Genomic DNA, 26,087 nt, shown 5'->3' with positions numbered 1-26,087 from the left:
CTGACGGAACCGGAAATTGGGACTTTGTCACTCCCGCCCCCTGCGGGGGGGCGGGAATGAACGATGTGCAACTCCACCAATGGCGTTCTGAGCCTTTAGCCTCTCGCCCCGCCCCCGCAGCAAGGGTGGAAGGTCCTGGGAACCATCTTGAATTCGGGCAGAGGCCACGCCTTTATTGGCTTCGACATGCCCTTAGCTCTACAGCGCATGCGTTTTCTTTCTAATTCTTGGAAATTAAAAGTCACCCGGCGCTTCTTGAAGGTTTTGTTCTAAATGGGTCACCTTGTGTTTCCGATTTATTGGAATCCTTAAATTCAAATCTAATCTGTAAATTTTTGTGTAATTTTTATCATCTACAGAGCCAAAACAGAGGCCAGTATGCAGCAGGAAGGACTAAGTTTAGACAACCAATTTTAAGGTTTGGGAACTCAAAAAACTGCAGGAATAGGGAACATCCTGGAGGTGGAGTGGTCTCTTCCAGCTCTAAAACTATCTGCTTATACGTGGATTTAAAAGAAGAGGCAGAGCCTTTTAAATAAGGGACTGGGAGGCTGGGGGTGGAGATTCATTTCAAAATAGATATTTCTACAACTCAACAAACAAAAAGACAAACAACCCAATTTTTTTAAATGGGCAAAGGACTTGAATAGATGTTTCTTCAAAAAAGGTGACCAAAAAGCACATGAAAAGATGTTCAATATCATTAGGGAAAAACAAATCAAAACCATGAGATCCCACTTCACACCCACGAGGATGGCTAAAATTAAAGCAAGCAAGCAAGCAAACAAGAACCTAGAAAGTAACAAGTGTTAGCAAGGATGTGGAAAAATTGGAACCCTCAGACATTGCTGGTGGGAATGTACAATGGTGCAACTGCTGTGGGAACAGTTTGGTTGTTCCTCAATATGTTAAGCAAAATTACTATATGACCAAGCAATTTCGCTCTGAATATATACCCAAAAGAGTTGAAAACAGGTGTTCAAACAAAAACTTGTACACAAATGTTCACAGCAGCACTCTTCTTCACTATAGCCAAAAAGTAGAAACTAACGGTGGTATACCCATACAATGGGATATTACACAGTGAATAAAAAAACAAACAAAAAAAGGAATGAAATATGGATACATATTATGATGTGGATAAATTTTGAAACCATTATGCTAAATGAAATAAGCCAAACACAACAGTCACATATTGTGTAATTCCATTTAGATGAAATATGAAGAATAGACAAATCTATACAGACAAAAAGCAGGTAAGTGGATTAGTGGTTGCCAAGGACTGGGGGGAGGAAGAGTGGGGAGTGACTGCTTAATTAGTACAGAGTATCCGTTTGGAGTGATGAAAGTGTTCTGGACCTAGATAGTGGTGATGATTGTACAGCACTGTGAATGGCTAAATATCACTAATAGTAAATTTTATGTTATGTGTACTTTACTACAATTAAAGAATTTGATACCTCTAGGAAAGATCCCTCCTGAACAACAGATTTGTACCGACAATTGCCTCAAAATATCTAATGGACATTTCAAACTTAGTGTGAAAGTTAGTTTTATGTCAATCTGGCTAGGGCTATAGTAACTAGTTATTCACTAATAGGTGTTGCTGTGAAGGTATTTTGTAGGTGTGGTTAACATCCACAATCAGCTGACTTTAAGTAAAGACTACCTTGATAATGTGAGTGGGCCTCATCCAGTTAGTTGAAAGGCCTTTGGAGCAACACTTAGGTTTCTCTGGGGAGAAATTCTGCATCAAGACTTCAGCATGGGGCTTCCCTGGTGGCGCAGTGGTTAAGAATCCACCTGCCAATGAAGGAGACACGTGTTCGAGCCCTGGTCTGGGAACATCCCACATGCTGCAGAGCAACTAAGCCCGTGCGCCGCAACTACTGAGCCTGTGCTCTAGGGCCCACAAGCCACAACTACTGAGCCCACATGCCACAACTACTGAAGCCTGTGTGCCTAGAGCCCGTGCTCCACAACAAGAGAAGCCACGACAATGAGAAACCTGCGCACCGCAACGAAGAGTAGCCCCCGCTCACCACAACTAGAGAAAGCCCGCTTGCAGCAACGAAGACCCAACACAGCCAAAAAATAAATTAATTAATTAATTTAAAAAAAAAAAAGACTTCAGCATGGCCGGGGTGGGGGGAGAGATAAATTAGGAGTTTGGGATTAACACTGCTATGTATAAAATAGATAACAACAAGGACCTACTGAATAGCACAGGGAACTATATTCAATATCTTATAATAACCTACAATGGAAAAGAATCTGAAAAAGAATATATATATATATATATGAATCTCTTTGCTGTACGCCTGAAACTAACACAACATTGTAAATTAACTATACTTCAATTTTTAAATGGTAAAAAATAATAAATAGGGCTTCCCTGGTGGCACAGTGGTTAAGAATCCGCCTGCCAATGCAGGGGACACGGGTTCGAGCCCTGGTCTGGGAAGATCCCACATGCCACGGAGCAACTAAGCCCGTGCGCCACAACTACTGAGTCTGCGCTCTAGAGCCCGCGAGCCACAACTACTGAGCCCACGTGCCACAACTACTGAAGCCCGCGCGCCTAGAGCCCGTGCTCCACAACGAGAGAAGCCACGGCAATGAGAAGCCCGCGCACCGCAACGAAGAGTAGCCCCCGCTCGCCACGACTAGAGGAAGCCTACGTGCAGCAACGAAGACCCAACGCAGCCAAAAATAAATAAATAATTAATTAATTTTAAAAAAAATCCAGTCAAAAAATGGACAGAAGACCTAAATAGACATTTCTACAAAGAAGACATACAGATGGCCAATAGGCATATGAAAAGATGCTCAACACCGCTAATTACTAGAGAAATGCAAATCAAAACTACAGTGAGGTACCACCTCACACCACTCAGAATGGCTATCATTAAAAAGTCCACAAATAACAAATGCTGGAGAGGGTGTGGAGAAAAGGGAGCCCTGCTACACTGCTGGTGGGAATGTAAATTGGCGCATCCACTATGGGAAACAGTATGGACGTTCCTCAAAAAACTAAAAATAAAGTTGCCATATGATCCTGTAATCCTATTTCTGGGCATACATCTGGAGGAAACTATAATTCGAAAAGATACATTCACCCCAGTGTTCATTGCACTATTTATAATTAGCCAACCTAAATGTCCATAGACAGATGAATGGATAAAGAAGATGCGGTACATATATACAATGGACTATTACTCAGCCATAAAAAGGAACGAAATAATGCCATTTGCAGCAACATGGATGCAACTAGAGATTATCATACTAAGTGAAGTAAGGCAGACAGAGAAAGACAAATACCACATGATATCACTTATCTGTGGAATCTAAAATATGTCACAAATGAATGTATCTACAAAAAAGAAACAGACTCGCAGATGTAGAGAACAGACTTGTGGTTGCTGGGGGGGTGGGGAGAGGACGGAGTGGGAGTTTGGGATTAGTAGATGCAAACTATTGTATATAGAATGGATAAACAACAAGGCCCTACTGTACAGCACAGGGAACTATATTCAACATCTTGTGATAAACCATAATGGAAAAGAATATGAAAAAATGTGTGTATATGTATAACTGAATCACTTTGCTGTACAGTAGAAATTAACACAACATTGTAAATCAACTGTACTTCAATTAAAAAAAATTTTTTAAATGTTCAGAGCTTGACCACTTCCCATCACCAACATACTAACACCCTAATCTGAGCCACCATCATCTATCACCTGGATTATTCCAGTAGCTCCCTCACTGGTTTCTTTGCTTCCACCCTTGCTTCTGCTATGTACCAATCACAATAAAGCAGCCAGAGTGATACTTTTAAACTTTAAGTCAGATCATGTCCCTCCTCTGTTCAAAATCCTCCAATGGCTCCCCCATTTATTCACAGTAAAGGCCAAAGTCTATACAGTGGTCTACAGGGTCCTACAATCTTCCCCCATGCACACACAGCATTTTTCTCATTTCGTCTACTATTCTCATCCCTGCCTCAGGCCTTTGCATTGGCTGTTGCTTCTGCCTAGAAGCTCTTTCTGCAGGCATCCACATAGCTCCTACTTTCACTTACTGCATTGTTTCATTGTTCAAACATCATCTTATCAATGAGACCTACTCTGAATCCCCTATTTAAGCTTGTAGACACTCCTTCCACTCTCAACCTTCTTTCTCCAACCCAAATTTTTTTCTCCATAGCACATCTCTATTTAAAGTACTCTATCGGGGGACTTCCCTGGTGGTCCAATGGTTAAGAATCCACCTTCCAATGCAGGGGACGTGGGTTCGATCCCTGGTCGGGGAACTAAGATCCCACATGCCGTGGGGCAACTAAGCCCACGTGTTGCAACTACTGAGCCAGCGTGCCACAACTAGAGAGCCTGTGTGCCGCAACGAAGAGCCCACATGCCACCACAAAGATCCCACATGCTGCAACTAAGACCCGATGCAGCCAAATAAATATTTTTTAAAAAATAAAACAAAGTACCCTATCATAAGTACCGAAAATAAAGTTCCCTGGTGGCCTAGTGGTTAGGATTCTGGGCTTTCACAGCTGTGGCCCAGTTGGGGAAGATCCTGCAAGCCGCACAGCCCAAAAAAAAAAAAAAGTTGTTTATAAAGTACCCTATTTATTTTACTTATTTATCTCTCTCCTACACTAGAATGTAGGCTCTGTGATGGCAAGAATAGTGTCTGTTTTGTTCACTGATCTGCCCTCAGCACCCAACAGTGTCTGTCACATAGTAGGTGTTCAGTAAATATTTGTTGAATAAATGAATGGATTTCAGCATTGAGAGAGCACTTACCATATGCCAGGCTCACAGAAACACAATGAAAAAGCAGCACTGTATGAAAAAGGTTATACTGAGGTGTGCATAGGTCACTAACTCTGCATGGGAGGATAGAGAAGAACCCACAGAGAAGATGCTGTTCTAGATGGGAGACACAGCATGCCCAAAGAACCTCACTGTTGCTTCCTCTACACAGACTGTCTATTCATCTCTGTGTCACAAGGCCTGGAATAGTGCTAGGCACTCAATAAAGCTTTCCAGAAAGCTGTACAGAGGGGCTCAGGATTTACAAGTAGTGCCTAGATGTGGATGGAGGAGCTGGAGGCAAGCCATGCCATACCAAGGGGTTTTCATTTTTTTAATTCTGGATTTAATGAAAAGCCATTTGGAGTTTTAGGCAGGTTTTTTGTTTGTTTGTTTTGTTTTGTTTTAAGTAAACTACCCTTTATCGGAGAGTGGAATGCAGGATGGGAGCAGGAGAAGGTGGCAGAGACTGGTCAGGGGTCAGCTCTGGCCGTCATGGTCAGTGATCTGGGCCTGTGGGAATGGAGAGGTGCTGAGGAATTCCAGGGAGAGGGAGGAGGAAGAGGAGATGAGACTGGTGGCCCACTAAATGTGGAGGGGGTGAGAGAGAAGAGGTCCCAAGCTTCTCCATCGCAGTGTGGTTAACTAGCATGGGGAACAAGGGAGGGCAAGCAGGTTTGAAAGGGTTGATAAATTCAGCTGGGCACACGTTGCATTAGAGATGTTTGTGGTGTATCCAGGTGGCTGTAACCAGTAGCTAGAGGGGGAGACAGGAAGCCTGAGCTTGCAATACTCTGTCCCCCACGATACCTCTTCCCCACCCCACCCTGGGCTCTGACTGTTGCTAGTCCGTCCCTACTGCCAGATTGTGAGGGTAGGAAGCAGGTCTGATTCAGGTTTCTCCCCAGCTGTCTAGGCCAGATTCTTTTTTATTTTTGGTCGGGGCGGGGGTGGGCATGCTGCGCTGGCATGCAGGATCTTAGTTCCCTGACCAGGGATCAAACCTGAGCTCCGTGCAGTGGAAGCACAGAGTCCCAACCACTGGACCGCCGGGGAAGTCCCTAGGCCAGATTCTGAACCATAGCAAGTACTTTGTGCATGTTTGCTGAATGAATAAATGGGCATCCTTGGTTGAGAGGTGAGAGTGGAAGCAATAGGCATGGAAGATATTGTCCAAGGGAATTTTCAAGGTAAATAAGAAAAGAGAAGTGCTTAAAAGACCTGAGGAGCAGTGGCCAGAGAGCTAGGAAGGTAAGCAAGAGCACTGAAGCCAGAGACCAAAGCATAAGTGTTACAAGAAGGAATTGTCACCAGTGTCAAAGGCTGCAGAGAAGTCAGGTAGAATGAGACTGACCGAGGTTTTGCTCTCATAAACAGTAAGCATTTCCCAGGTGCCTCCTCTCACTAGAGCATAGTGCCTCACGCTTTAGGCTGTGGAGATGGGGTTGAGATACCTCCTGCCCCCAGGGTGTTGAGAGTCCAGCAGGGGAAACTGCATGTGCCATCCCCTTCTGTGTTTTACATTCTTTTTTTTATATATACTGAAAACTTTTATATTTAGAATTAGCCAGCTGGACTCAGTTTAGATGATCCCAATTTTGTTGGCAACATCCAAAGCATCAGTCACGAGCCAGTCAAACATATGCATTTTTCTCTCCATCAGGCCTGATCAGGGTGTTGACCTTGGCCACATCAATGTCCTAGAGCTTCTTCACAGCCTGTTTAATCTGGTACTTGTTGGCCTTGACATCCACATTGAACACCAATGTGTTGTTGTCTTCAATCTTCTTCATGGCTGACTAGGTGCTTGATGATGGCATAATGGTCAAGCTTGTTTCTCTGAAAGGCGCTCTTCCGAGGATATTTGGGATGCCTCCTGAGCCACAGTGTTTTGGGCCATTGGAAGGTAGATTACATCAGACATTCTTTTTTTGTGGCTGTGGATGCCTTTCAACACTGCTTTCTTGGCCTTTAAAGACCTTGCTTTGGCTTCGGCTTTGAGAGGGACAGGGGCTTCCTTCTTCACCTTCAGCGCCATCTTCCTGAAGAGCTGTGTTTTACATTCTTATGGTTGGGTCTAAGTACCTCATGAGTGATGCAGACAGTGAGTGCTGGGGAAATCTTAGAGAAGACTAATCAGCCAGGACTGGGGGCAGGCTGGGAAGATGGCACGGAGAAGATAGCCTCTAAATTTTACCTTAGAGGGAGATGAGGAAAGAGTACATTCCAGAGTGATGTTGGTGGGAGGCTGAGGAAAGAGTACATTCCAGAGTAATGTTGGTGGGAGGCTGAGAAGGGAAACAGAGAATAGGTGTTCTGGGAGCCTTTGGGTCACCTGGATATAGACGTCCAGCAGGCTTGTCCTTGCACTGGTTGGAGCACAGGAGAAAGCTCAGCTCTGGAGCTATGTATTTGACAGTGAGGGATCCATAATGCTTAAAGCAGGAATTTTCCGGTGCATCCTTTCCCTCTGAGAGGTGAAGAAATTGAGGTGCAGACAGGAAGAGCTGTCCAAGTCTAGAAACAGCAGACGAAGGCCCCAGGAGCTCAACCCTGGCCTCATTCCCTTTCCACTACCCCACAGCCGTTGGCCTAGAGGTCATGCGGAGCCACAAGAGAGAAGGTCTGGAAAGGGTGCTTGGAACAGTGAAAGCCCGGCCTCAGGGTAAAAGTGCATTGGGTAATGGGAGGAAGAAAAGGAACCAGAAGGGGAGAAATACCAAGAGAAGCCAAATAACACCAATAAAGGAGCCCTAGCAGACAGGATCTTGAAATATTTGCACACCCATGTTCATTGCAGCATTATTCACAATGGTGAAGAAGTGAAGACCGCCCAAATGTCCATCAGCAGACAAATGGATAAAGAAATTGTAGTCTATAGATACAATGGAATATTAATCAGCCTCAAAAAAGGAAGAAAACCCTGTCATATACAGCAACATGGATGAACCTTGAGGACAGTATGGTAAGTGAAATAAACCAGTCACAAAAGGCCAAATACTGTATGATTATATGAGGCACCTAAAGTAGTCAGACTAATAGACAGAAAGTTGCCAGGGGTTGGGAGGAGGAGGAATGGTGTTTGATGGACATCAACTTTCAGGTTCGCAAGATGAAAAAGTTCTAGAGATCTGTTATACAACGATGTGAATATAGTTAACATACTGAACTCTATGCTTAAACTGTACGGTTAAGGAGATAAATTTTATATCACCATGTGCTTTTTACCACAATTGAAAATTTAAAAAAAAAATTTTTTTTTTTGAAGAAAAAGCCATAGTAGAAGAGAGTTGTAAGAAGAATAGTATGGCCAAGATGTAAAGACTGCACAGAGGTCAAGGCCAGTGGGGGGCTTCTGGGAAATCGTGGAGAGTCATCTGAGCAGAGAGGTGGGGGAAAAACCAGACAGACCACAGGGCATTAAAGAGGGTGAGGGCGACACTGGGGGTGGGGTGGGGGAAAGCAAGAACGGACCCTGCCTGGTGTTTGGTGGTAACAGGAAAGAAAGAGTTAGTGAGGGTGGAGGGGGTAGACTGAAAGGGCAGAGCTGTGGGAAGGATTATTGCTTTGTTTTCTTTTTCGGTACAGAGAGCACCTAGCACACTTGTGGGTAGAAGAAGGGAGATTAACGATGAGGGAGTAATAAAGTGGGGAGGGCGACGCAGGGGGTCTTGGCACAGCGGAAGGGGCAAATGCACCTGTTAGCCTTGGTTGGAGGAGGGACATGTGCCTTCGTGACAGGAGGGAGAGGGGAAAGGTGATAAGGGGGCGTGGACAGAGTGTTTGTCAGATATTGGGAAGGATGTGGCCAGGATGGGGGTGACTGCGCAGTCTTGCTATAAATTCAATCCACCAAGAGTTGAAACCAACAGCTTGCAGTGGGAAAGGGGGGCTGAGGAGGAGCCAAGAGAAGTGTGGGGCAGCTGGGGACAGCAACCGTGGGGCTGCGGCACGGAGTCCGTGATGGATGAGGTGCTGCCTGGCCGGCAGACACACAGACGTGTGTTGGCCCCAAAGGCAGAGTTGCAGGCACTCTCTAGCAGTGCCTGGAGTGGAAGAAAGGGCTGTGGGGCTGGCTGGGGGCTGGGAGGGAGCTGGCAGGGCAAAGGAGGTGGTTTGGAGTTGGAGAGAACAATCACCCCACAAACCTACTAATGTCCTCGGACTGCCTGCTCCCCTTACCTCCCGCGGTCCTCGGCTGGAGCACTCTGCCCCGACAAAAACAGCACCAGTCATAAGCTTTGTCTTTTTAATAAAAAATAAACTGTCTGTGACAAGTGGTTTTTGAATCCCAAAACAAAGGAGAGGGGAGAGGAAAGGGGTCCAGGGGTCAGCCAGGGAAAAGGAGTGAACAAGGCTCAGATTACCCCTGTGTTCTAGCCAGGCCAGAAGGGGTTAAATCTGCCCCAACTGAAGCAAGATGGAAGGAGGTGAGACTTCAGGAAAGACCTCCTGGGTTGAGTTGATAAGGGGAGCAGGAAGAAAGCAGCTCCCTGCAGAGTCCTGGAGAGCCTTGGGAGAGGGGAGTGTTGGTGTCTAAGGTGGCAGCTGCTTTTAGAGTGGAGTCTCCAGGTGTGGTGTGCTATCTTACAGTTGCTTAGGTGTTTGGTGTTCTAGGGTCTCCTGTAGCAGTATGTTTCTGGAAGGTCCCGGGCTGGCCAGAACTGAAGGATCCTCTCTAGGTCCTCCTATCATAGCCTAGGTCCAGGTCTGGGGCAGCCCCCATTAGAGAGGCCACGTGCTTGGTAGAAGGGAGTCCCACAGGGGAGTCAGGCCGCTGTGCCCAGCCCCACTGAGCGCTATCGGTGGCACAGAGTGGCGGAGAAGGTCCTCTTGTGGGAGGAAGGTGGTCTTTTGTGCTACTCCCACCCTAGTCAGGGCTGCACTGCTCCCGGTCCCCCCAGCCAGCATGGCCAGGCGCCCTGCCCTACCCGACAGCTCCAGCTTGTACCCAGAGTTTAAGCCACCTCAGTGCCCTGGAGGTTGTTGTCGGCGTCCACATCACTGGCAGAGGTCCTGCATTCCTTGGGGGGTTGGAGGTACTGCTCCCTGCTCAATGGGGCCTTCTCCCCGAGGGGCAGGGTCCCACAGCCTTGGATCTTGCCCCGGGCTCGGAGTGCCCCCAAAGGGGAGGCGAGGAGGAGGATGAGGGCTCCTGAAAGCACTAAGGCAAGGAGTACAGTGACGGTGAGGAAGTGGGGCCAGTAGGACCGCGGGACAGCCAGGGCAGCCCCACCACCGACTGTGGTCAGCGGGGCCTCCATGCGTTCCCGGGGAATGCCCGCCAGTTCAGGATCCAGGGCCAGGGGTTGGTCCTGACTGTCCACCCAGTAGGAGACCACAGGGTATGAGAAGTCATTCTCAGTGGCCCAGCACTGATAGAGACCCCCCAGCCCATCTCGCAGTAGCAGCAAGAGGGAGCCGCCGTAGACTGTGGAAGAGACGTCCGGGGTCGCTGCTGTGCCGTGACTCCAGTGGTAAGAGGCCAGAGCTGAGAGATGGGGGCAGGGGAGCTCCAGGATGGAGTTGGGGACAGCCAGGACTTCTTTAACTGTAGGTAAGGGAAAGGGGCCAAAGGTTAAGGAGACAGCGGGCAGGAGGGAGTCTCTACCCGACAATGTGGGCCCCAACTCCCACCTCCAACTTCTATTTCAACTCCTAAACTCCACTCTGACCCCTTTCCTATCTCCAGTCTGGGCCCCATACTAACCTCCCCAGTCCATCTGACTCCAACTCTGACACCAGAAGCAACTTCAACCCCAATCCTGAATCCCAGCTTAGAATTCCTATCCTTCCTCCCTACAGCCTACATCCCAAATCCATTCCAACTCTGGGTATTCAGGTCTCAAGCCAGGCAGGTGCTGGGGGAGAAACGGAGGCAGAAATGCCCACGCCCTCCCAGAAGTCCTCCCGAGCCTTTGTGCCTCCCCTGGTCCCACACTCACTGATTTGGGGGCGGCTCCGAGGCCTTCCGCTCCTGCCCACGGGGCCATTGGCACATGCCCACTCTGGGTTCCCACGCTCCATGTCCTGCTTCCAGGACTTCCTGAGAAGGCAGGGAAAGCAAAAATTATCCCTTGAAACAGACAAGAGTGGGAGGAGGAGGGAGCAAGAGAGCGAAGTGCAGGGGGGAAGAAAGTGGGTCTGGGAGACTAGGTAGAACAGAGAGGAGGGGAAGAGAAGCCCAGGGTGGGCTGGAGCAGCTCAAAGCTGCCTGGTGCAACTCCATCCCTGGAGGAGCCCCCCACAGGCCGGGGGAATCTTGCAGGGAATGTGTTAGTAGCACCTGGAAAGAGGAAGACCATAAGCTGGGTAACTGGCACTCACGGGATGGTGGTGGGCAGGAGGCGGCAGATTTGGGACTCCGGGTCCCAGGCACAGTGAGGGTCCCGGGCAAGGACACAGTCCACACAGCTCTCGTAGACACTACAGTTGGCTCGGGGAACCCTCCAGATGCCTCCTGAGAAGCCTGCAAACACTGCGCCCTGGAAGAGAGATGGAGAGTGTCAGGGCGTCCTCGCCACACCTAGGAAGGACCCAGCACCCAAGGCCTGCCCCACTAGAAGGCCATCTGAGGGTCAGGCCCCTTCCCACCTGGGTGGGGGCCAGCTGCAGGTTGCGAACAGGCTCAGGGTCAGGGAACAGCTGGATCTCCTCCACCAAATAAGCGTTCTTGTCCCCACTCACCACAGCCTTGTGGAGGGACCCTGTGCCTGTGAAGAGACAGAGAGAGCTGAAATTGTCTGACCCCATCTACACACCCCTCTCGTGCTCCCTCTCTGACTCCAGATGGCTTCTGCAGCTGTCAGAAAGTTACTTCTGAAGTGTGCACTGGACACAGATCTGTCAGACCGTTTCCCTCTATGCCTTGGAGATGGAGCTTGCTTGTAAATGGCTGGAAATCCCTTGCCTCTCAGCCCTTCCTTTGCAACTGCCTGATAAAACTCCATGCCTGGAGGAACCCAACCGTTCCCTTTCTCCATGGACATGGGGCAGTGGACTGCTGAGCACTTCTGTAGAAAATCACATCACCAGCCTCCCTCACCTCCATCAAGTGTCTCTACTCAAAGGCACTTCAGTGAGTTCTACCCTGACCACTCTTTTTTTTTTTAATTTATTTATTTTTGGCTGCGTTGGGTCTTCGTTGCTGCGCGCAGGCTTTCTCTAGTTGCAGCGAGCGGGGGCTACTCTTCATTGTGGTGTGCGGGCTTCTCATTGTGGTGGCTTCTCTTGTTGCAGAGCACGGGCTCAGTAGTTGTGGCTCGCGGGCTCTAGAGCGCAGGCTCAGTAGCTGTGGTGCACGGGCTTAGTTGCTCTGCGGCACGTGGGATCTTCCCGGACCAGGGATCGAACCCATGTCCCCTGCATTGGCAGGCGGATTGTTAACCACTGCGTCACTAGGGAAGTCCCTCTCCTTCTCTCTACGTTGAATATTTCAATCTATTCCTCTCTCCTCAAACCTCCCACCTTTTCTACCTCTCAATCTCCGCCCCCCCCAACCCCGCTCATGACCTTGTGTCCTCCTACTTTGTAGAAAACACAAAAGCCTTCACAAAAGAGCTCCCTCTACTTCTTGCCCATTTCCCCCACAAGTCTATACATTCTCCCGTCCAGTCTTATCCCCCCTTCTACTCCTTCACTCCCATCCCAGCAGAGGTCTGTACCTCCCCCACTCACGACCAGTCCCTCCACCTGGTTCTAGAACCAGGCTTCCTGCTGCCTCTGCAACTTCACCTGCCATTTAGCCCCTCGCCTGCCCATCTCTTCGCCATCTCCCTCTCTACTGGATCCTGACGATCTTTCCCATCTTTAAAAAGATTGCTGGCTGGATCCCACGCCCTCCTCCAGTTACCTCCCCTTCCCCTCTTCCCCTTCACAGCCAAGCTTCCTGAAGCGTGATCTGTGATCTCTACTCTCGCTGTTTCCAGCTCCCCCTCTATCCTCCCTCACTCTTCACCTCTCTAGCATGTCTTCCCCATAAGACAAACAGTTCTTGCTAAGGTCACCAAAGCCCTGCATGTTTCTCTCCCCCACCAGACTGAAAGCTCAGAGAAGGTAGGGACAGGGCTGTTTTGTTCTCCCACTGTGTTTTCAGAGCCTAGCAGGGTGCCAGGCACAAAGTAGGTGCTCAGAAAACATGTGTTGAATGAATGCCTGAGTGAATGAACTCAAAGGTTTCCCTCCTCAACCCGAGTTGCAGTCCCTGCTCTGGTCCCCTGAGGGGTGGCCTTCAGCCCTTTACTCACTGGTGCCCAGGTACATGACCAGATGGCTATTCCCGTCAATGCCCTGGGCTGTCTCCACCGCAAGCCGTGTGTACTCCACACCAGACTTCACCAGCAGGGGTGTCCCCACCACCGGCTCATCCATCAGGAAATGGTCCTTCATGAAGGTCAAGGCTTTATCAGAGGAGGGGCTCTCCGAGCACTGAAGGGGGAGGAAGCAGATCAGGTCAGCTTTCTCCTTCCTTCAACTCACCCATTGCGTCTTCCCTCCCTCCCTCCCCCTTGGCTAATATCCTTTGCCTCCTTTCCTCTTGGCAGTCCTCATTTCAGGATGGGGATTAAAGCTGGACTCGGGAACTGCCTGGCTTTGAATTCCAGCCTCTGAATTCAGCATGCCTGAGGTTCCTTAACAGGGTAACGGGCCTATTACCAATACATCACAGGCTTGCTGTGAGGATGCAATGCACCAATACATGAAAAGTAATTAGAACAGTGCTTGGCATAAAGTAAGTATTTCATAAACATTAGCTGTCATTATTTTCCTCCATCATCACCTTCACCAAGCATGCCTGGCCACCAGCAGGAAGTAGAGTGAGGGTCCCTTGCAGACAAGGACCACCTTGAACTCATGTCTGTAAGCCCAGGCTTAACACAGGACCTGGCACACAGTTGGTGCCCAATAAATGTTCGCTGAGTCAGTAATTGAATGAATGATGTCACAGAAAGGGGTGGTGAACAGGGAGTGTTTCTCATCATGGTGTGGCATGAATTTGATGCGTGACTCTGGGAGAGTCCCTTCTCCATTCTGGGCCTTCTTTTTCTTACTCATAAAATGAGGGGGTTGGACCGGCTGTTCTCGAAAGGACTTGCCAACACCAGCATACTGTGGCTTTGGGACACCTGTGTCCTGATCTTTGGTCACGATTCTTGTCCTCCGTTTCCAAGAGCACTGTCTTAACACCAGCCCCAGCTCTGTCACCTACAAGATACGTCCTCAGACAAGTTACCCCACCTCTATGAGTTCCAACTTCCTCATCTGTAAAGTGATGTAATAACATCTGTATTTCATTTTGATGCCAGAATGAGCATATGCACTTACTCTCACTTCCTCCCAAAGGGATTTTTTTTTTTTTTTTTAAAGACACAAACCTACAGGGATGGGGAGAACAGGAGAGGAGGCAAAAGCAGCCACATTTTGGAAGCTGGAAAGCAAATGAACAAATAGGAAAAGAGTTAGCAGGATAAAAGAATCTTCTTAAGCCAGCCCAGGGATAACCCCAAACTATCTGATTTATAAGGCGGAATTCCTGAAGTTCATGGATTAGTGGCCCCAGTCACCTCTGGAAATGGGGTAAAGGAGGGGCTGAATAAAGAAGATTATTTGAAAGTCTCTTTAAGAAGCAGGCAGATTTCCCCCCAGCTCCATGCCACTGAGTGACTGTCCCTTCCATACCCTAGCCCCAAACTGGAGGTTTATTCTCTGGAGAGGGTAAGACAGAGGGACTCTGAATGGAGTACAGCAGAGATGGGTGACACCACCATGAAAGCAGGGGATTAAATCCAAGTAGACACAGTACCTGCTGAGACTCTTCCCCCACACCCAGCCCTCTTTCCCCATGGCTCCCAGACACCAGGAGCCAGACCATCTCCCTCCAGGCAGAAGACTGGAAGAATCTACTCCAGGAAAACTGACTAGAGGTCCAAGAGGAAAGACTTAAAGATATTGACATTGAAGGTCCCCAACAAAGCAGTCCAGACAGACCATCCTCAGTGGAGCGATCACGGAGCTCAAGTTGCCAAGTCATGCCCAGGGTGCAGAGTTTCCAAACAGCTTCATGGTCCCCTCCCTCTTAAATATGAGTAGATAACCAAGGATTACCAGATATGTGAGTGAAACCATGAACATGAAAGAGATCAAAACAGGGAAATGGAAAAAATGAATAAACAAAAAACCTAAGAGGAAACAGAAATGATTCAGAGAAAAGAAAACCACAGCAAAGTATCATTATTATCTTAAGAGAGATAATTATGAAGATAGTATACCCATGAAACAAGAACATAATGCTACAAAAGAGGAGTTCTTATTTCAAAGAGTGTGGCCAGAGATTACATACTTCCTGAAAGAAGACCACACTACCACTATGAGGTAGTTTTGCTCCCGAAAATCAAACTTTAATCTGATTACGTCTCTAGATCCAAACACCAACCAATTTACAGAAAATACTTAAACTCCATCACAGAGATGTAAAATCAAGATCCAGACTGTGGAAAATTCTACATAACAAATAAATTGCAAGAGAAAAAAAGAAGTTGGAAAGGGAACATACAGACTAAAAGAGACTGAAAAGAACAACCAATCCAAATTTACAGATTTTATTTGGATTTTGACTCCAATAAACAAACAATATTTTTTAAAAACCCTTATGATATCTGTGAGACTATTAGAAATTTGAACACTAAATGCATATTAGATTAAGGAACTATTATTAATTTTTTGGTGTGATAATGGTACTATGGCTATGTTGTTGTTGTTTTCAAAGCCCTTATCCTTTGGAGATACATACTAAAATATTTATGGATGAGGTAATGGGATGAATGGTAGTCCCCCAAAAGACAGGTCCATCTAAAACCTGTGAATGTGACTTTATTTGCAGAAAGGGTCTTTGTATACATAATTAAAAATCTCAAGATGACTCATTCTGGGGACTTTCCTAGTGGTCCAGTGGTAAAGAATCCGCCTTCTAATGCAAGGGACGTGGGTTCGATCCCTGGTCGGGGAACTAGGTTCCCACATGCCCCGGGGGCAACTAAGCCCGCGCGCCACAACTACGGGGCCCACACGCCCTGGGGCCTGTGCGCCACAACTAGAGAAGAGAACACCCACACACCACAACTAGAGAGAAGCCTGCACAACGCGATGAAAGATCCCGCATGCCGCAACTAAGACCCAACGCAGCCAAATAAATAAATAAATAAATAAAATATTTTTTTTTAAAAAGATGACTCATTCTGGATTACAGTGGGCTCTAAATCCAATGACAAGTGTCTGTATAAGAGAAGTGGAGGAGACATACAGAGATAAGGCAAAGTGATGACGGAGGCAGAGACTGGAGTGATGTGCCTACAAGCCAAGGAACACCAAGGGCTTCCAGCAGCCAACCAGAAGCTCAGAGCGAGGCATAGAATAGATTCTCCCTCAGAGCCTCTAGAAGGAACCAACCCTTCTGACACTTTGATTTCAAACACCTGGCCTCCAGAACTGTGAAAGAATAAATTTCTGTTGTTTCACACCACCACATTTGTGGTAATTTGTTTTGGCAGCCATAGGAAACTAATACAGATGAAATGATACAATGACCAGAATTTGCTTCAAAATAATAAGAGGAGAAGTGGGTGGGGTATAGATGAAACAGTTTGATTGGCTATGAGTTGAAGCTGGCTGATGGGTGTACGGAGGTCCATTACACTATTCTGTCCACTTTTTATATATTTAAAATTCTCTATAATGGAACATGTTTATAAAAGACATATTCAAAGCTCAAAAAATCTAGTAAATTAAATATCTGATAGCAGAAATTAAAAATCTGATAGAAGGATCGGAAGATAAAATTGAGATACTCTCTCAGAAAGTAGAAAAAAACCAAAGACATGGAAAAAATCTTTTAAAGGATTTTAAAAGGTAGAGGACTAGTCCAGGAGGTCCAGAAAGAAGTGAAAAAACATTCTGACATTAGAATGTCAGCTCCATGAGGAAAGAGACTTTTATCTGTTTTGTTCACTGCTATATCCCCAGTGCCTACAACAGTGACAGGTGGCCTCAAAAAATATTTCTTGAATGAAAAGGGAACAGGAGGAAATAGTTCAAGAAAACTTCTTAGAACTGAAAGAACTAAAATTCCAGGCTTAAGGGGCAAATTGAATGTCCAGACAATGAACGAATAGGTATCATCAAGGCACAATACCATGAAATTTCAAAACAACCAGCGACACAAAAAAGGTACTACAAGATTCCAGTGAGAAAAAAAAAACCAGGTGACATTCAAAGAGTTGGGGATCAGAATAGCTTTAGACTTCTCAACAGCAGCACTGAAAGCTAGAAGATAATAGAGGAAGCCTTCAAAGTTTGGAAGGAAAATTATTTCTAGTCTCGAATTAGATACACCTAGGCAAACTATCAAATGTGAATGTAGAATAAAGACATATTCAGACATTCAAGGTCTCAAAAAAATTTACCTGCCATGTACCCCTTTCTGGGAATCTCCACTAAAATAAGATAGTGAAAAAAAAGAAAAGAGAGGAAGTTGTGGGATGCAAGAACCACCAGATTGTCACAAGAAAGTGGCAAAGGGAATGCCCAGAATGATGAGGAAGGGAGATTCCAGGATGGCGGTTGTGTCCCGGATGTAGTTAAGATGTAGATGTAGTACAGACTGCAGCAGATAGGAAGGATCTCCGGGAAGACGAAACTCTTAGAATACCTAATGGATCTGTTTTTAAAAGAGATTCAGATAACTGAGGAAGAGTTTGGGGTTGAATTAAAGATAAGAGCTTAGAAAACAAAGCAAAAATAATAATAATAATAATCAAGATAATTACTAACCCCAGGGGAAAATTTTAAATTACGCAAAAAGGAAAAATAATCATGGCTTACTACCTGGCTCAGTTGTGAATAATGAATCATAATATAAATATTGATCTAACCAAAATTACTATAAAACAATGTTGGGAGATGAGGGGTGGGTGCAGTGGTGTGTTGATAAGGCAGCTCTGGGGAACGATGAGCGGGGGGACCTCTGATTTGAAGTGTTTGCTGATTTCCATGATGTATTATTCCCACCATGGCTGATTTCAAGCTATCAATGTATTGTCACTGAACTCGGATTTGTAAAGAGATGCACAAAGGGTTCTTGCTAGTTGCTGCAAGCCAGTTCCAGCACATCGCTGAGTGCGGGTGGGGGACATAGTTAAATCCTCACCATCCAGAATGGGAATTCAATAGACACTGCCTGACACTGAAACATCAAGAAATAGCAAGAAAAGTATTTCAAGATTTAGAGATAAATATCAAAAGAATCAGCTAAAAGAGTTGAAGGTGGTTGTCTCTAGAGAGGAAAACGTGCTGAGGATAGGAAACAGGGCTGTTTTTTGTAACCAACCATGTAAATCTATATGATTGTTTAAATGCTGTACATATACACTCTGATCAAAAAACAAAAGTTAAATAAGAAATGCAGGTGAAGATGCCCAAGACAGTCCTTGGCACAGCCCGTGCTCCCTTGTTTCCTTAGTGATATACCCAGGTATTTGGGGTGCACTCAGCTGGGGTGAAGGGGTGCTGCTCTGTGTTTAGGATGGGGTTGGACACATGTGGAATGTGGGCAGCCAGAATGGGTGAATATCTGAGCAGACAGGACCTGGGGGTGCGGGGAACACTAGCATTTATTGGGCATTTATTATGCTGTGATAGGTACTTTGACATGCATATTATGTGTCTGGGGAGGCAGAGTTTGCTCAGTGGGGTGGGTAGTACTCACGCTGCCTGGCCGAGGACTGATATCAGGGAACCCGTAAGTAGTCCAGCGTGAAGTCTCTTTGTTCAATTCCTTATACTTCCCCTCAAAGACATGCTTGATGTCCTTGAGTGAGAAAGCACAGACAGCAGAGCTCCTGGTCCCACCAACCTGCCTGGAGAAAGCCAAAGGGGACATTGTCTGTAACCTCCTCTGCTATACCAGGAAACTCCCCTTCCAGCCCTGGCCCACCCTTGGTGAGAAACCCCAGAAGGGCAGGAGGATGAAGGACTGGGTCAGGCCCCAGCTGTGGTGATAAGGGCTAGGAGAGCCCCAGACTCTAGCCCATCTTAGGATCTGAGGTGTGATTATCTTTAATGAGAATTAAATGGGGCTCATGCCCTGGGGTGTCTCCTGCCTGGCCTGCCCAGACTGGGCCCCTATGGGAGGGGCAGTATAACCAGCTCCCCAACAGGCTCCAGGTGAAGTATTCCTCCTTGGGGATCCCATGTATTTCTGGTCCTCAGATAACCAACCAGAGCCTGACTACAACGATTTTTATTCCTTCAGCCTTGGTCTGTGGAGACAAAAGGTCTCTCTTGTTCTCTTTAACCTGTGACATACACCATATTCTCAGTTCTGGATGCCATAGATACCAGACCCTGCTTACAAGAGATGTCTTTGATACCTGACATATTGTCAGCAGATACCAAACCACAGCAAGTAAGTTAAACTTTCTCAGCCTCTAAGCAATGACTGTATTTTTATCTTATGTCGCTGGTGGTGTTTCACGCTTTGCTCTGACCATTAGGAAGCTCAGAGCTAAATTTGTGCCGACATCCCAGGACTGCACATTTGTAATGCACATTTGTAAAGCACATGTGTAATGTGCTGACCGGATCCCTGGGTTCCCTTATTCTCCTTTTATTTCCATTTCCTCATGGATTTTATTTTATTTTAATGTTTGCCTTTTGTAAGCTACCTCCTATCCTTTTTGGAACCAGGCAGGATATAAACTAATAAGAACCTTTCTGAGCTTTATTTTTCCCATCTACATTAAGGGCATGAGTCAAATTCCTGGGAGATGGTGACGATCAAATGCCTTCGTATGTGAAGTGTGGAGTATGTGCTCGGCTCACATCAGTTCCTACCCTCCCTGGCGGGCCAGGGCAACAGGGGTGCTGACCCGTAATCCCGCTTCCAGCCGCCACGTTCCCGCCTGGCTGCTCACCACTGAGAGGTGAAGACAGCGTAGACATAGGGATCGGTGGAGGAATTGTCTGCCAGCAGGACAGCGTGACGGATGACGTTGAAGGGCAGCTGCCCCGGCTGGGCGCAGAGTAGCTGGGCCTTCAAAAAGGTGGTCCACTTCTTCTGCAGCAGCTTTTCGCCGCCCACGTCGTTCTAGGGGCACCGGAGGCGTCAGGTGACGCCCCCTGCCCCCACGTGACCTCACCCTCTTCCCCGCCCCTCACTCCCATTGGTCCCTAAGCGCTCAGCCCCGCCTCTGCCATCTCCCCATTGGCTTCTCCACAGCCAGCCCCGCCTCCCGCCCAGGCTGCAGACCTTGCAGACTCTGGCCACCCGGGATGTGTGGAGCTTCTCGAAGAACTCAAACTCGCTGGCTGTCTCCTCGAAGAAGAAGTAGACGACGTGGGTCGAAGGGATGGCTGCCACGAAGGAGGCGTCCGCTGCAGGGGCGGGGCAGATGGGCTAAGAGGTGGAGCACCTGGATGCCCTGGCTTCCCCTTTGTGAAAACCCTTGGCTCTGGAGGACAGGAGACACAACTTCTCGGGTCCCACAGCTGGTCGAGACATAGCCATGGGTGGGGGGTGGGGGCGGGGAGCGACTGGTACGTCTTTAATTATTTATGTAAGATGAAAGCTTCAAGAGGACGGGAGCTATGTCTTCTTCCCTGCAGTACCGCCAATGCCGAACAGTACTGCCTTGCACGTTGTATGCCTCAACAAACGAGAGTTGAGTGAATTAACAGCAGTTCACAGTGCCAGGTCTCCGGGACTTGGGGAAGGGGGCCAGACCTGTGCTGGGTAGGGCTCAGGTCCTTACGTTGCAGCCAGCGGAGGAAATTGTCTGTCTTGAGGACAGGCTGGGATCCCAGTGTGCGCATCAGGATGGGCTCACTGCCCAGGAAGTTGTTCATGGTGCCGGAATAGAGCATCCCATCTAGTGTGGGGAGAGGAGGGGAGACCTCATCAGTTGGAGGGTGCCCCTGCCCTCCTCAGACCTGTCAGCATTCACATCAGCCTCTGGCCTCCTTCACGTGTTCTACACCTTCCTATGGAATCCCAAAGCCCAGCTCACAGCCCCCCACTGAGCACCGTTCTTAGGTCCTTCTGCCCACAGGGAATGGCCAACCTTATGGCCTTCAGTGTTTTGGCACTTTTCTCTGGCTCCTCCCTCCTATGCCCAGCTAAACCACTTGCCAGTTAGAATCACTCATTGTTGCCCGAAGACGGCTTTGTTTTGTTTCCGTACCTTAAGTCCTACCCTTTTCTTCATGGAACACCTTCCCTGCCCATCTACCTATCTTTCAAGGTCCCACTCAGTCAAAGTCCACCGCCTTCAGGAAGCCAGGGTGGGGAGTCTGTAACGGTTTGTGTCCAGGAGGGCACAGCACCATGATTTCTTCTTTGTAATCCCTACAGTCCCTAGCACAATGCCTGGCCCACCAGAGGGGGCATTCATACAGAGCATACTTGTTGAACAAATGACTGAATCTCAGGCCTCTTCCCTGCCTGAGACCCTTCCTGGACCCTCCCGCCTCTGTGCATCTCTCCATATCCATTTCGCTCCACCTCCTTTGTGGCAGTTTCAGCAGGAGCTGGTGTTTGGGGTATCTGATTCTCCCTCTGATTTTGTGCTCCGCGGCTCCTGGCTTCTCCTCCCTCTGTCCCCTGCTTTTCAGGAAATTGTCAGATTCCATATGTCACAGAGTGACCAGGGAAAGCAGTTGCTGGGATGGACCAGGGAAACTCATACTCACCTGCCAGGACAGCCGTGTGCTTGTGGGCGGGGTCGAAGGGGCTTTGGCCTTTCCCCTCTACAACCTTGTCCTCCGAGATGGGCAACAGGTTGGAATCTTGGCGTTCCTAGAGAGGGGGAGTGGCTGGGGGGCCAGAACGCCAGAGTCTCATGTCTGGGAAAGGAGGGGTGTGAGGGAGGACGGGGAGGGGATGTAGAGGAAAATTGGTCTGGGGCCAGGAAGCTCACAAGGGTCCTGTGTCTGGAAAACCAGAGTTTTCCAGAGCTGCAGAGGATGAGCTGGGAGTAGACGTGAGGAGGGATGCTTGGGGCCTGAGAGCTGGTGCCAGATAACTCACAATGAAGGTACAAGCAGGGCTGAAGGCGAAGGTGCCACAGGCGTAGAGATGGGTGGCATTGAAGGAGACCAGGACACGAATAAAGTTGAAACACTGTGTCTGGGGGAGATAGAGAATTCAGGCCTCCAGGGCACTTGCCCGAAACTCCTGGGCCCCCAGAGGCTGCTCCCTCACTCCCTAGTAGGGAGAAGGACTGGGCAATGCTGAGGCAGTCCCTGTCTGTCTTTATAGAACATGATGCAGGCAATTATCATGCAAACAAGCATCCTCTGCTGCCTGCCCAACTTGAGATCATCCAGTGATGGTCTAGGGACACCAGGGTTCTCTACCAGAGCCCCAGTATCTCCACCTCTACTTACCTCGTTGCTCTTCTTCTTAAAGGCACATTCACTCTTTTTTCGGTCACTGGCTGGCCAGGGTATCTGAAGTGGGGCATTGGGAAAGGGGAGATAAAGGGAATGAGGTCTTCAGCTCCAGCTCTGACCTACCATCCCCACCTTGGCTCTGATGTGAAATCACCAGCAGGCATAGTGGTTAGTTACATGCTGGTGGGCTATAATAACCTCACTTTGTGACCCTGGCTATTACTCTGATGATACTGTTATTCATTAGGACACAGCTCCATGGTAGAACATGGCCTATGGAATCAGACCTGAGTTTGAATCTAGACTCAGCCACTTACTGGTTGAGTGATCTTGGTCAATTGCACAGGCTTCTGGAGGGCACAACTAGGTAGCATATGTAAAGCACCTAATGCCATGCATGGTATGAAAGCAGCAGTTGGCAAAAAAAACACCACATTTCCTGGGGAAATTGTTAAAAATTTCAGTTCCTCACACCTCAGAGAATCTGTATTTTTTAAAAATTATATTTATTTATTTATTTATTATTTTTGGCTGTGTTGGGTCTTCATTGCTGCATGTGGGCTTTCTCTAGTTGGGAGGAGCGGGGGCTACTCTTCCTTGCAGTGCACAGGCTTCTCATTGCGGTGGCTTCTCTTGTTGCGGAGCACAGGCTGTAGGCACACGGGCTTCAGTAGTTGTGGCTCTCAGGCTCTAGAGCGCAGGCTCAGTAGTTGTGGCGCATGGCTTAGTTGCTCCATGGCATGTGGGATCTTCCCGGACCAGGGCTCAAACCCGTGTCTCCTGCATTGGCAGGCAGATTCTTAACCACTGTGCCACCAGGGAAGCCCAGAATCTGTATTTTTAATTGGCATCCCATGTGTGCAGGTGGCCCACAGACCACACATTGAGAAAAACAAACCGTGGAGATGCTCAGTAATTGCTAGCTCCCTCCCTCCCTTTTTTCCTTCCCTCTCCCTTTCTCCCTCACGTTGTTCCCATGAGTAGGGTGACTGTAATTTAACACAGAAGCTTCAGTGATTTCTACCAGTGGGTGGATATCATATTATTGATATAATTTGAGTCAATGTTTCTCTCATGTGTCAATGATTTCCATATCAGCCATTTTAGTAATTAATATTATTCAACCAGTATTCATGGTACCAATGAACAGTGAGGCCACTATAGTGTTTCTTGTCTGTTATACCTATCATATATATATATGTCTCTACGAAGAATCGCTGATTGTTGGGGACTTCCCTGGTGGTCCAGTGGTTAAGAATCCGCCTTCCAATGCAGGGACGCAGGTTCAATCCCTGGTCAGGGAACTAAGATCCCACAGGCTGCAGGGCGACTAAGCCTGCACACCACAACTACTAAGCACGCGAGCCACAACCAGAGAGCCCGCATGCCGCAACTACAGAGCCCACGTGCTCTGGAGCCCGCGGGCCACAACTAGAGAGAAGCCCGCACGCTGTAACGAAGACCCAACGCAGCCAAAAAATACAATAAATAAATATTTTTTAAAAAATTGCTGATTGTTGCTGATTATAGGTAACAGCAAATTGGGTGGTTATTCATGCGTAAGCAGCCCAAGCGCAGGGCAGCTGTCGGCCCCCTCCTCACTCCCAGCCCACGCCCTTCCCCTGGCCTCTCACCATGTTCTTCAGCCTTGGTACCCCTGGATCCTGGATATTCAAAGCCAGAATGGCCTCTCGAGCCCCCACATAGAGAGTGTCTCCATCACCACTCAGGAGCAGAGTGTCAAAATCCTGGAGGCCCTTCTGATGGAAGAAGCTAAGAGCTCTGCGTCCATCCCCTGTTGAGAGGTGGTGAGAAGGAGACAGTGATGAGAAGTCAGTGGTCAAGCAGCTGAGTTCTGAGATAAAATCAGGGGAAGAAAAGGGCTGGCAGAGTGTGCTCCCCAGACCTTGGCAACTGGACCCACTCTTCATCAGCAGCTCCCCGCTTCGTCCCACCCTGCTGGCAGCCATAGGAGCTTTGTGTGTTGAGCTCACAGTAGAGAGGAAAGGCAGCCAGAGACAGGGTAATGACAGACTGGGGCTGGGGGAGGGTGGCCCGTACCCAAGAGACAGACAAAGGGACAGGAAATAAAGTGAGGCACAATGGATGCTCTTCCAGGCCTGGGGGCTGTGGTGGGCGGAGGACACATTGGTCCTCACCCGTGGGGAGAGCAGAAGGCAGAGAGACGACAGGAAGGTGTTGGCGGCCACAGACAGGAAAGCTAGATGTAGATAGGACTATGTGTCAGAGTAGCTGTGGGTTGTAGGGGTCCCACTCACCAGCCCCACTTCCCTCCCCGCCTCTACTGCAGGAAATTTCCACCACAAGAATCACTGCCATAGGCTGAACAGAAAGGAAATATTTTTCTCCAAAGTTTCCTGCAAGCGCCTAGATGTCACCTGGGCATGGGATTCCAGCTGGTTGTGGGAGGTTCCCTGAGGTCTCCCCATCACCGTGCTGTGGCAGAGGTGGGGCGTGTGTGCCTGGTCCCCTGGCATATCAGCAAGGGGGGAGGAGCTTCTGAAATCCTCTCTCAAGAGCACATTCGTACTTTTGCATTAGTTAGAGAACTGACTAGCTAATTGTTACCTTTGGAGGCTCAGAGACTCTTAGGACCAACCAAGAGGAGGAGTTGGGGAAATGTGTGGCAAGGTGCTAGAGAGGCTGGCCTCCCCAGAACTGTATACACCCCTCTGTAACTGAACTGACCACCCCAAAGTGTGGTTGTCTGTTCATCTGCCTCCCCTTGGGACCATCAGCACGTTGATGGCAGGGGCTGAGTCCTGTTTATGTTGTAATCTCAGCACCCAACACAGAGGAGGCCCCTCCATCAACGGGCAACATGCATTTCCTTTACCACGTTGCCCCAGAAAGATGCTAAAGACACAGCTGTGCCCAGGAGACTGCCCCTACAACTCCTACAGGGCCCATGTCCCTTCCTGAGTCTTTTACCTGGAGGTGGAAGACCACCAGTCACCACACCCTCAGTAAGAAACCAGCCAAGCTGTGCCTAAAGGGTCCCAGGGTCCGTATCCCAGCCAGGCCACACTGAGTTCTTGTATTCTTGGTGTCCATAGTACTGGGCATGACGTGGTCCAGCATCATCTGTGCAGTTGTGTGTCCTGGTGTGTCCTGGGTCACCAAGCCCACAGATGCTCTTCTGGCAGGGGCCTTGGCTTTGGGGCACTTGAGGGCATGAAAGCAATTACGGGTTTGAGGTGACCAGTTTGATAACAGTGACATTTAAGGAGGGAAAGAAAAATCACCAACTCTGGAGAACCAGAAGGCACAACGCCCCTGGCCCCCTGGTCCCCTCACTTCCCTTTCCTCAGTCTCTGCCCCAGGTGAGTTTCATCATTCACTCCTTTCTCAGTCAGCCCAGTGTTGCCATCCCCACACTCCCTGATCATCAGACACTTACCTGCGTAGTATTTGACCCTGGGTGTGGGCCCCTGCCCATCATCCCGTGCAGTCGTCGGTGGTGGCAGAAGCAGCAGGAGCAGCTGGAAGAGGAAAAGGCCCAGGAGGCTCCAGGAGTCCAGGCCCAGGGCTGGAAGGGCCATGCTCAGCCAGAGGCTGTCACCAGACGGCTCTGGGGAAACAGGCACCCGCCACTCTCTGGGTGAGCAGTCTTTACCACATCCTCCCTGGGAACCAATCAGATAGCCCCAGGCAGCAGAAGTGTGTATTGTGGGGGGGGATGTTAGAGAGACGGGCCAGTTTCCTCTCCAGAGTGCCCCTAGAGAGTCTCACTTCCATCATCCCACAGGCCTCATCCCGCCTCACTCTCCCCTCTGGGTAGGAGTCCAGCTGTTCCCC

General features: G+C 48.5%; 1 protein-coding gene and 1 pseudogene across 1 annotated transcript; both read right to left on the bottom strand.

The window, feature by feature from the left end:
• Positions 1-6,408: 6,408 nt before the first annotated feature.
• On the bottom strand, positions 6,409-6,864 carry LOC103007334 (60S ribosomal protein L23a-like; annotated as a pseudogene).
• A 2,215-nt stretch (positions 6,865-9,079) lies between these two features.
• Positions 9,080-25,848, bottom strand: SEMA4A (semaphorin 4A). The gene is made up of 14 exons (XM_007171874.2): positions 25,690-25,848; positions 23,903-24,063; positions 22,263-22,325; positions 21,904-22,002; positions 21,567-21,672; positions 20,630-20,746; positions 20,128-20,252; positions 19,793-19,965; positions 18,586-18,736; positions 13,073-13,253; positions 11,421-11,539; positions 11,154-11,311; positions 10,772-10,872; positions 9,080-10,377 (listed from the first exon to the last, which is right to left on the bottom strand). Exons 1-14 carry the CDS (start codon positions 25,829-25,831, stop codon positions 9,785-9,787), a joined length of 2,289 nt encoding a protein of 762 aa, XP_007171936.1. The 5' UTR covers positions 25,832-25,848; the 3' UTR covers positions 9,080-9,784.
• Positions 25,849-26,087: the final 239 nt, after the last annotated feature.

This window comes from Balaenoptera acutorostrata, chromosome 1 (assembly GCF_949987535.1).
Source record: "Balaenoptera acutorostrata chromosome 1, mBalAcu1.1, whole genome shotgun sequence".
NCBI classification, from domain to species: Eukaryota; Metazoa; Chordata; class Mammalia; order Artiodactyla; family Balaenopteridae; genus Balaenoptera; species Balaenoptera acutorostrata.
This window is presented reverse-complemented; position numbering and strand designations above follow the sequence as displayed.